This window comes from Sinohyriopsis cumingii, chromosome 17 (genome assembly GCF_028554795.1).
Source record: "Sinohyriopsis cumingii isolate HCF-2022 chromosome 17, ASM2855479v2, whole genome shotgun sequence".
In the NCBI taxonomy this organism is placed as follows: domain Eukaryota; kingdom Metazoa; phylum Mollusca; class Bivalvia; order Unionida; family Unionidae; genus Sinohyriopsis; species Sinohyriopsis cumingii.
In genome coordinates this window covers 32,714,949-32,727,146 of record NC_142977.1, presented here as the reverse complement: position 1 = coordinate 32,727,146, position 12,198 = coordinate 32,714,949, and the positions used below count along the sequence as shown (strand labels likewise).

At 42.1% G+C, this 12,198-nt stretch overlaps 1 protein-coding gene across 2 annotated transcripts in view; it reads right to left on the bottom strand.

Moving 5' to 3' along the window:
* LOC149778377 (arylsulfatase J-like) overlaps positions 1-12,198 on the bottom strand; it is a 60,169-nt gene that overhangs the window by 20,621 nt on the left and 27,350 nt on the right. For both annotated transcript variants that reach the window (XM_089939201.1, XM_089939200.1), the window contains exons 5-6: positions 4,704-4,799; positions 831-1,080 (exon numbers count right to left, since the gene is read on the bottom strand). In XM_089939201.1, the coding sequence (XP_089795327.1) occupies positions 831-1,080; positions 4,704-4,799 (346 nt within the window). The remainder of the gene's footprint in view (positions 1-830; positions 1,081-4,703; positions 4,800-12,198) is intronic.

Genomic DNA, 12,198 nt, shown 5'->3' with positions numbered 1-12,198 from the left:
TTTTCCACACATAATAGATGTGTACCAAAAATGTAAAATGGTTAAAATTGCTGTAAAACATAACATGCACTACACTGCTTAACAGTTAACGGGCAGGCCTATGTGTATAGAGTCGAATAGGTAACAGGTGTTCTATTTATAGCATGCTGCACTTTGTAACTCTGCTCTATGAGGTAAAGGGTTAAGGCATTCTTGTATCAAATGTTACATAATATGAGTGGAAAGAAAACAACGTGGACCTTGCTATTATCATTAATTTCTGTCTAAAATATTATTGTTGGAGAAAACGAATGAACAAAATACCAAACAAATATTTAATTTACAGAAATAAATTCATTACTACATATCTGACTGGTCATTGTTTCCTCCCCCTACCCCCTCCCAACATATATATAAGCATTCTATTCTAGTGGCTCCCAACCCCACATGGTACTAGTGTACTTTTTGGCTCTGTCAATTGAGTGAAATAACATACCACTTGGACTAACCCCAAGGCACCCTTGAGAATAACCTCGTGTCCCCCCCCCACCTGGGTATCTCTGACCAGCATGTTGGGAAACACTAGTCTATTATATCATTTATTACATAAAATGGTCAGCATTTATGGACTCCAAAAGGCAGCATTATAACAAGAAAGATGTTTGTTAGCAATATTTCAAAGAAAAGCAATATATAATTTCAGTCAGTTCTGGCTCAAGTTTCGACAAAATTTGCAAAAATGTGGTTTCTGTAACAAGTGCATAAAAAGAACTAAAATTCATTAAATTATCTGCAACTGCAATGAGTCTGCATAAAAGATTAGAATAAAAATATATCAAGAAACAATTTACTTGATTGTTTCCCACTGATTCACTCCATCAAGAGGCTGGGTACCATTCAGGGATCCACCAGCGAGGCTAACAAGTGTCGGGAACCAGTCAGATACATGGATCAAACTCTGGGTGACAGTGCCATGCATTTTCTCATCTAGCATGCTGCCATAGACAAACCCTACTCCATGCACACCACCCTCCCACAGGGAACCCTTCCAACCCCTTAAGGGCCAATTATTTCCCCCACACAGAATCTGTCCTCCATTATCTGAAGAAAAAGTAAGACTTTTTGTTATGCTTTTGAATAGATAGAAAAGAATAAGATTTTTCATCAAGCAAGGCTGAAAATATCTCGGGTCAAATAAATACAGCATAAGACTTTTGAACCAGACGAGTTTGAAAATTTTCTTTGGCAGTCTGAAAGTATAAATCAAGTTTGTACAAATAAACATTAAGCATATATCATTCTACATTACTTTACTCATCCAAATGTAGCGTCTTGCCTTTTTTGGAGTTATTTTAAGTTATGAACATGCAAACACCTTAACATTAAGTTGTTACCTCCCTTTGCCAATGATGTCAATGACATCATATCCACTACATCGTCCATTTTTCTCCAAAGGAGGTAAGGAATTATTTTTACTAACTACTGATATCAACAATGATCCACAATCTTAAGTAGTGCTTGCCTGACAAAGTTTTAGAAGTCAAACTAAATGGACCATTGTATGATCAGTGAACTACTCTTTGCCCTCTTTGATTTAAATGTTTTTTTTCTTCTTTTCTTGGGGGCCCCGAGTGGTCGAGTGGTCTAAAGCGCTCTCCGTTACAGATCACTGCCATCTCACCTGTCTGTGTGGGTTCGAGTCTAGGATTCGGTCAATGTGGGTATGTGAGAAAGCTTGCCAGTAGCTTCTCGTGGGTTGGTGGTTCTTCCCAGGGTTTTCCCGGGTTCTTCCTCCACAATTAATACTGGCCGCCATGCATAGCCTATCATGTGCTGAAAAATGTGCGTTAAACCCCACAACAACAAAAAATCTTCTTTTCTCCAATGGTAAAACAAAGTAAAGTCAAGTATGTTTATGTTATGCAGAATAGGGGTCAACTTATAAGAACAACATACAAACAAACTGATAACCTACAAGTAATGTTGGAAACTAAAGATGTTTGCAGTACACAAAGAAACTGTGAATTCAAAAATATTCTTTCATTTCTACGCTACTATTCCCATTCAGAAATGCATATACTGCATGGTGTTTATCCATTTCATGATGGTATTCATTACACAGTACCAATACCTGTAGTTATTTAGAATTTAAAATATCAAGGGTAAATTAACTACTATACACCCACAAAGTGATGTGTCCATCAATGTTTTTTACCACAGGCATTTACTAGCATGTATATTGCTTTCATTTTTGTGCAAGTCCTACCAAACTGTATTGTAATTAATATTTGTTTTTCTGTATAAACAATGCTTCATGCAATAACAGTTTTGATTTAAGCTGTATTTTACTTTTCCAAAAGATAGATTTTTAATTCCCATGTGACTTTTCTCAAGTTTTCTGCCAGTGCATGTGACCCAATATGCCTTGACTTGTTTTCAAGTGACAATCCTTATGATGGAGCAGCGAATTTAGTATATTATGTACTTGTTCACTGCCAAGCAGAGTTCTACATCTTGCAGTGAATGTTTGACCCTTATACTTTTCAGCTTGTAAAGACAGCTCCCTCTTTATTTTACCGAATGACAACCATCTGATCAAGCTGCAAGAAATGGAACCAACTGACAAATGGAGGGTGGTTATTTGAACTCCTTATGATCTTGCTTTGCACAACTGACACATTGAGGGTGGTTTTTTGAACTCCTTATGACCTTGCTTTGCACAACTGACAAATGGAGGGTGGTTATTTGAACTCCTTGTGATCTTGCTTTGCACAACTGACAAATGGAGGGTGTTTATTTGAACTCCTTATGCCCTTGCTTTGCACAACTGACAAATGGAGGGTGGTTATTTGAACTCCTTATGATCTTGCTTTGCACAACTGACAAATGGAGAGTGTTTATTTGAACTCCTTATGATCTTGCTTTGCACAACTGACACAAGGAGGGTGTTTATTTGAACACCTTATGATCTTGCTTTGCACTATTGACACATGGAGGGTGGTTATTTGAACTCCTTATGATCTTGCTTTGCACAACTGACACAAGGAGGGCGGTTATTTGAACACCTTATGATCTTGCTTTGCACAATTGACACAAGGAGGGTGGTTATTTGAACACCTTATGATCTTGCTTTGCACAACTGACACAAGGAGGGTGGTTATTTGAACTCATTATGATCTTGCTTTGCACAACTGACACAAGGAGGGTGGTTACAAAACCATATATCCATATCAGGGTTAAGATAAACAGAATAAATAAGGATGAAAAAAAATGAAATCAAGAAGATATTTTTTTGAATATCTCTGTCTGCACAAGCAGACTATGGCATTGATAGACTAAAAACCCTAATACAGCGTTATGGAACAGGTAAGAAATCTGGCACTGTAGTCAGAAAACTGCTGATTCAAGAACGTAAGTTTATGTTTGTGAAAAATTCTGTTTTGTATCAGATGTATCCAAAAGATAATATGTCTGGAAACATTACAAGCAGCCATATAGATCAGTTTACTAACCTATTCAAACTGACAAAGGTATATATATATATACACACACACACACACACACACACACATACATGTGTTATGTACATGTCACTTCAGAAGGAAGCAAATTACAATATTCATGCACAGTTAAGGAACATGCTGAGAAATAATGAAAAGATTAATGTTCACAGGTGACATCTTTTAAAGATTCTGATTTCAGTAGAGCTCTTAAGAAAGTGGAACAGGAAGAAAAGAGATATGGAAGTGTTAGGTAAATACTGAACCAGGGCCTTTTCCTCCTCGCCCTGCTTCTTTTCTACATACCCTTTATGTCGGTGACAAAGGGAAGGTCCCCCTTAAGATAAAATCTAGGCAACATCTCTCCTTAAATTGTTAATGGGGAACTGATTTGGAATTTCTCTTTCTATGCAGAGATATTTAACCAATGAACGAATGTGTCGATGGAACGAATAAAATTTAACAGAATCAGCGAGGGGGCAGATTTCAAACTGCTCAAGTTTATCACCTTATGTAAATTTGAAGAAAAAAAATAGAATAGGACAAAGTATTGTGAATAGTTTTCCTTCTTCACTAACAAATACAATTACCTGTGGTCACAGCAGTGTTTTGCAGCTACATGAAGTACAATGTGATAGAGTTTGTTGGTATTCATCCTCATTCCCATGCCCAGATTTGTTCTAGATGAGATTTTCTTTGCACAAGGAAACTGCATTATTTCTTCTGTTTCAAAGATACCATTGTAATGTCCTCCAAGTTTAAGTGAGACATGAAATTGGTAATAATGTTTTCGAGCATCCATGAATGAAAAACAAAAGGCCTGGAGGATAAAGTAAATTTAATGCAGTCACAATAAAATGGCCAAAAATGTTGAAAAAAACTCGCTCACAACCAAAAGGTAGTCTGTTATCTTGTCATTGATGAGAACTGCATATAAACATATGATAACTACATGTCTATCTGTAATCTGCGTACTGGAAATAAAACTAGTATGCCAACATATACAAAAGAGCAACACCTACCTTCCAAAGATGGAAAGACCATAAAGTTCATATGTGTATCGAGATGTATCGTGAATCATATTGATACACGGCACATGTCTATCACTTCACCCCCACAAGTCAAACTGTAAAATTGATGTCTGATTTAAATAGGAACTTTTTAGTGACAGAACCACTAAACCTCTACCTTTTCTTATCAGTGCAGAAATTAATAAGATTTTACCTGTGGAGAAAACAAGTAGAGTGTTGTTCCATAGCCCCTTTGCCTTAAAAGCTTCTGTAAGGTTACCAATACCCTCATCCATGGCAGCCACCATTCCTGTTTCAGATTAAAAACATGAGATAGGTTAAAAAAAAGTTAGATTTGTTGAAGAAAAAATAATTATTAAACAGATCAACTTTAATGCATTTAAAAGTATTTTAAAGCAATGACCATGCAAACATTATTTTATATTGAGTGTACAAAAGTTCTAACATTTTAAATTGTATGTTTTCATGCTGGATTAATTTCCATTTAAGCTTACCAATCTCTTTTTTTAATGAGTGTTCACTGGCAATATTATTTCAAACCTTCAATCAAAATCTCTCCTGTTCTCCAATGACTAACAACATCCACACAAACTAAACACTCATAAGGAATTGCTCAATGTAGCAAAGGTTTCTCAAAGTGACTGATGCTCTACTGTCAGAATTTTTTTTCTCCAGTATTCTGCGATAAGACCATTGCTTCAACTGCTGGGAGCTAAAATCATCCCCGATGTTCCTAAGTAATAAAACGTTCAAGACAGTCACAAAGTGGCCATATTGGATTTAATATGGGCACCATTTTCACTTAGGTCCAGCAAAATACCACAAGAGTTCCAGTGAAAATCCTGTATCAATATGACCATCCATTCAGATGGGGTAGTGATGACAAGATTTTCAAGATGGCCATCTGAGTGCCTTATCTGATGTAAGATTGGCAACAGTTTCAGTCAGATATCATAAGAAGTCTTTTGAAGAAAGCAGCATGCAACATAACTAACTTTTCATCAGAAGAAGCAATAATATAATTTTAAGGTGGCATATTGGAAGTCAGATCAGTACCATTTACATTTACAATCTACTAGGTTCTGTAAGAAGAGTTCTGGTTAGTGATGATAAGATTTTCAAGATGGCTGCCAAGGTGGCCATACTGGATGTCTGAGCAGCACCATTTTAATTTAGAAACAACCAGACCTATTAAGAAGTCTTTAGGTTAAAACCTAAAGTTGAAAAACCATATATCCCAGTGCACTAGCAACAGCAAAATCTTCTAGAAGGCTGCTGTGGCAGCCATATTGGATGTAAGACTGTTGTCATTTCATACAGGAATAGCAGATCTTTCTTAAAAATCCAATTCAGATATGACCATACATTTTTCAAGATGGCCACTGTGGCTATCATAATGAATGTCAAGCAGAAACATTTTCATTTAAGGATAACTAGACCTGTGGATGTGTAAACTTTCTTGGCAATCCTCCTGGTAGTTTGGAATAAGTAGTGATAACAGACTTGTGCTAATGGCAGGATGGAAAATGGACAAACAATGGATGATTAGGTAATTGTGCATATGTGCCTTGGCATCCGTCCGTCTACGAGAGACGATGGCATAGCTCCAAAGTAAGCTTTTGCTTATCCTTCTTTTTAGCTCTCTTTTCAGCTTGCTTTATTCTTCTCTTTTCCTCTGCATTTTGAACTCCCTGCCTGACAGCTAGACGCCAGCTGGAACGGTTGTTTGCACAGCTCTCCCAGTCGTTGACATTGATGTTTGCTGTCTTCATATCCTTCTTGCAAACATCTTTGTAGCGCAGATGTGGTCGTCCAGTTGGTCGTGCACCTTCTGCTAACTCCCCATATAACAGGTCCTTGGGAATGCGACCTGGGTCCATTCTCTTGACATGGCCGAGCCAGCGAAGGTGCCTCTCGCTGAGTATGGAGAACATGCTGTTCATGTTGGCTCGTTCTAGAACCTCTGTGTTGGGTACTTTGTCCTGCCACTGGATGTGCAGAATGCGCCGCAGACATCGCAGGTGGAAGCTGTTGAGTTTCCTCTCGTGTCTTGCATAGGTGGTCCATGTTTCGCTGCTGTAGAGAAGTGAGCTGAGCACGCACGCTTGGTAGACACGCAGTTTGGTCTTCTCTGTGAGGTTGGGGTTGTTCCAGACCCTCTGGTTAAGTCTGGCCATCACTGCTGCTGCCTTGGCAATCCTGCCGCCCACCTCAGAATCAATGGAGAGTGAGCTGGAGATGTTAGACCCGAGGTATGTGAAGTTCTCGACAACTTCCAAATTGTACCCATCGATGGAGACAGAGGGAGGGGAGTCTGTGTCCTGTGCCATGACATTTGTTTTCTTCAAACTGATGGTCAGTCCAAATTCCTTACATGCATGGGAGAGGCAGCATACCAGCTGCTGGAGTCCATCTTCCGTGTGTGATGTCAAGGCTGCATCGTCGGCAAAGAGCAATTCACGGATGAGTACCTCTGTGACTTTAGTCTTAGCACGGAGACGGGCGATGTTGAACAGCTTGCCGTCAGCCCTGGTATGGATGTACACTCCCTCGCTGCAGTCCTTGAATGCGTACTGGAGAAGCATGGAGAAGAAGATGGCAAAGAGCGTCGGTGCAAGGACACAGCCTTGTTTGACTCCGCTAACGACTGGGAATGCTTCAGATGTTGCGCCATTGAAGCACACTGTGCTGTGCATGTTCTTGTGGAACGACATAATGACAGCAAGCAGACGTGGGGGGCAGCCGATCTTCTGCAGGAGTCTGAAGAGTCCACTCCGACTAACCATGTCAAACGCCTTCGTCAGGTCTATGAAGGCAATGTAGAGGGGCATCCGCTGCTCGCGACACTTCTCCTGCAGCTGACGTAGTGAGAAGATCATGTCTACAGTTGACCTGCCGGCTCGAAATCCACACTGGGATTCTGGGTAGACGCGGGAGGCTAGGATCTGCAAGCGTGCCAAGGCAACACGGGCGAAGGCCTTTCCGACGATGCTGAGGAGGGAGATGCCCCGATAGTTGTTGCAGTCGCTACGGTCTCCTTTGTTTTTGTACAAAGTGACGATGTTGGCATCACGCATGTCCTGTGGGATGTATCCCTGTTCCCAGCAAAGGCAGAGGAGTGTGTGTAGGGGCTGGAGCAGTGCTGGTTTTCCGCTCTTGAGGACTTCAGGCGGAATGCCGTCGCTTCCAGGAGCCTTCCCACAGGCAAGGCAATCGATGGCTTTTCCGAGCTCTTCCAGGGTGGGCTGTGTGTCTAGCTCCTCCATGACAGGCAGGTCTGGAATGGCGTCCAGGGCAGTTCCAGTGACATTGTTTTGGGTTGCATATAGCTCAAGATAGTGCTCAACCCATCGCTGCAGTTGTTTCCCCTGGTCTGTGATGACTTCGCCCGTCTTGGACTTGAGAGGGGCGGTCTTGTAGCTGGGGGGGCCTGTCGCTTTTTTGATACCCTCATACATTCCTCTTGTATCCCCGGTGTCAGCAGCTGTCTGTATACTGTTGCAAAGGTTCAGCCAGTAGGTGTTGGCACAGCGGCGGGCGGTCTTCTGGGCGTTATTCCTTGCAATCCTGAGGGCTTGTAGTGTTCTGGGGCTAGGTGCAGCCTTGTATGCCAGAAGGGCTTTCCTCTTTGCCTCAGTCACGGGCTCCATCTCCTCCCAGTTTGCCTCATACCAGTTGACATTCTTTCGCTCCCTCTTCCCGTAAGCTGTGATGGCTGATTTGTACACAGAGTCACGGATATGGGACCACTTGGAATCAATGGTGTCATCAGGTGTCACTTTGGTGTGGGCTTCCTTCAGTTTGCTGATGAACTGCTGTGTTTTCTCTGGGTTGCTTGCACAGTAGGTGTTGATACATGGGTGACACTTCTTCTTGGCGTGGTGCAGCTTCTTGGGTAATATTCGCACCTTGCTGGCCATGAGGGAATGGTCCGTGTCACAATCGGCACTGTGGTAGCTGCGGGTAAGGAGGACACTGGCCAGTTCTGCACGCCTGGTGATGACGAGGTCTAGCTGGTGCCAGTGGCGTGAACGTGGGTGTCTCCACGACACCTGGTGGATCTCCTTGCATTTGAAGAAAGTGTTTGTCACACATAGGCTGTGGGAGCAGCACATCTCCAGCAGTCGCTGACCATTCTCGTTGATCTTGCCCCTTCCGTAAAAACCGAGACAGGTGGACCAGGCCTCATGGTCAGCTCCCACTCTAGCATTGAAGTCTCCTAGTAAGTAAAGGCTTTCATTGTTGGGGACACTGGATATTGCCTGATCCAGAGCCTCATAAAACTTGTCTTTCTCCTCGTAGGTGGAGTAGAGGGTTGGGGCGTACACACTGAAGATGTTGACCGGGCCTAAGGATGTTGACAGCCGGAGGGCAAGGATTCTCTCAGTACCTGATGATGGAGGTTCAATGAAGGCGATTAGCGTGTTCTTGACGGCAAAGCCTACACCATGCTGCCTAGGTTCATCCAAGGGCTTCCCCTGCCAAAAGAATGTGTAATTGGCTTCCCTGATGGTGCCGCTGTCAGCCAGTCGGGTCTCCTGGAGGCAGGCAATGTCGATGTTCAGTTGGGAGAGTTCTCTGTCAATGACGGCAGTCTTCCGTGCATCGTCGATCTGCTGTAGGTCAGTGGTCAATCCAGGACACATGGTCCTGATGTTCCAGGTTGCAAAACGAAGAGTTGGAGTCTGTTTATTTCTTCTTTTAGTCTTTCCTGGTGCAGAGTTTTGTGGCCCACTTGTCGAGATGGTTCTCTAAGCTCCACGCACCCAGTGAAGCAGGCAGGCCATGGCGGGCAGCACCTTACTGACTGGGGGCTGCCCAGCTTGAGGCGGGCGGTAGCTGTCCAGTGAGACCTGATGATCTCTCCCACCGTCAGAAGTAACCCCTGGCGCCAAGCTCTACGCCAATCGAGCTTTGACTTAGAACCGGTAAACTGCTACTTCTCGTGTTGTGCCGACGCCGTACGACGACGCTGGAGTGTCCTCTCCAGTGGAGCTATGAAGCCTGGGCAGGGTGGTATGGAGAATCAGCTGTTGCCCATGCAGCAGATCCCCCCTCTCCACGCAGCTGGTGTGCCCAAGGGAACGACGAATGCCGATACAGCTTGGCACCAACGGCGTCGCAGGAGTTGCCGGAATGACGTTGAAGTCAATGTCATACCGCCTTAGGGACTCCATCTCCGGATTTTCTGTCGGGGTTTACTCCCTTAGCCTTTCCCCTGAGTGGGTATAGCCACAAGGCAGCAGAGGTTTGGAATCGGAGTTTTCCTTCTCCTAGATGAGCTACCATCCAAGGTTTACGAGTCCCATCTACCCGAAGCAACTGGTTTTAAGGCGCCAGTGGGCCGCCTTCACCCCTTCTCCTGTTAGTAGAAAACATGGTCTGCCGGGCTTCAGATCTAAGCCACTTGCGAAGGCCAGGAGCTGGATTTTAGTTGACAGAGGCAGTAGGAGACGCAGGCCGTATGGGGCATTTTGGAGGATTGGGGCGCTTGTCTCCCACTCCCACCCCGGGCAATGTCAACCTTAGACCACAGCATATGTGCATATGTGCACAATACTTTTTAAACTGTATATTTTGTCCACTAAATTTACATGCAAATATGGAGAGGTCTATGATAACTAAATAAATGATATTCATTTTCTTGCTCTTCTTTTTATTTATGGAATCTCTGAACTTATCAAAGTGTAAGCACCAGAAGCTGAGAAGTCTAGAGAGTTGGTCAAAGAAATGTGAATTAAATTACTGGCTTGAATCCAAGTTGAAGTCATGTGGTTTTCTTTCATCTTTAGTCTCCCTTCTTTAATAAGTGGTATACAGAATTCAACCTATTTTTCCATCGGTATATATATTTCTCCATCGAAATGTTGCCATGGGTACTGCACAATCTGTAATGTTCATAATTGTTTACCACATTAGATTAATCACTGCAGCCAATATGACACAGTTTACAGATGAACAACCAAGTTCTGCCAAAATGACACAGTTCACAGAGGGACATTCCTGGTCTGCCAATATGACACAATTCACAGAGACATTCCTGTCCTGTAAATATGAAACAGTTCACGAGGGACATTCCTGTTCTGTCAATATCACATAGCTCACAAAGGGACATTCCTGTTCTGTCAATATCACACAGTTCACTGTGGGACATTCCTGTTCTGCCAATATGACAGTTCACAGAGGGACATTCCTGTTCTGTCAATATTACACAGTTCACAGAGGGACATTCCTGTTCTGTCAATATGACACAATTTACAGGGGGATATTACTGTTCTGTCAATATCACACAGTTCACTGAGGGACATTCCTGTTCTGTCAATATTACACAGTTCACAGAGGGACATTCTTGTTCTCCAATTATGATACAATTCACAGAGGAAATTCCTGCTCTGCCATTATGACACAGCTCAGTGAGGGACATTCCTGTTTTGCCACTGACACAGTTGATAAAGGGACAATCATGTTCTGCCAATATGACACGGTTCACAGAGGGACAATCATGTTCTGCCATTATGACACAGTTCACAGAGGGACAATCATGTTCTGCCAATATGATAAAGTTTGCAGAGGGACAAAAATGAAACTAGAAATGTGATCTTGGAACATGGGTGTCCCACCATAGCGCCTGAAAACTGACCTTAGGTTTAAATGAGTGATGAACAGATTAGGGTAACATTATATGCCATACAACTGTCATAGTAACCAATCATGTGCATCAAAGGACAACAATTTCCTAGCCCAACTAGCCTGGACAACTAAAACTTATTGCTAGACAAGGCAAATTTCCTTTAAGTTGCCCAGTTTTACATACACATAAGAACAAAATTAAAAAATTGAGAACATTTTCTTTGCATTATCCAATCCAAGACTTATAAGTCTAAATTTTAATTATGGCCCCCTATCCCCTGCCAGTGCATCAACATGGAATAGATATCTTACCTCAGGTGTCAAAATTTGATAATTTTTGTAAAAATAATTCACTCTATTTTTGAGCACTGATTTTTAGGGCACAGATTTTCATGCATTCATTAGGTTGCAACACACAATGAATTCAAAAATTACAAAAAGAAATTTTATTTCTCCGTGGGGGGGGGGGGTATGTAATAAATGCAAGCGCAAAAACACATGCTTCATTGGCATAGCTGCCATCTTAAATCGATGAATATTAAATGAGAAATACACCTGTAGTGAAAACAAAGAAGGCATATATAATATTTTACTTTATTCAGAGAACCATGCACTGCAGGGCTGAGCAAATCCCATAGCCCGACATCCCGGGCTAGTCATTTTTGAAGTCAGACAAATAAAATTTTCCAAGTTGCTAGTCCAGGACAAGTGCTTTTTGAAAACGTTGGGCTAGTCCTTATTTTTGTGCTTTAATCACTATATCTGCCTTTATTTGGCCAATCATGCCCTCTGGGCATACTGAATACTTGATTCTACTCCTTTTCGTGTATACATTCACATCCTTTTACTGTTTGACTGCATATTGGGCTAAGCGACCAAATTATCGGCAAATCAAAACACGTTAAACAAAAGAAAGCCAGTATGATCAATTAGCAGTGTTGTAAGTGGTTTTGTTGCAAAGAGTTTACTCAATCTAGATCATAACGAGCGGCTCACTATGATTTTAATCCAGCAAGTCAGTGTAATTAAATTAATGAAAGGTACTTTACCGACATCAG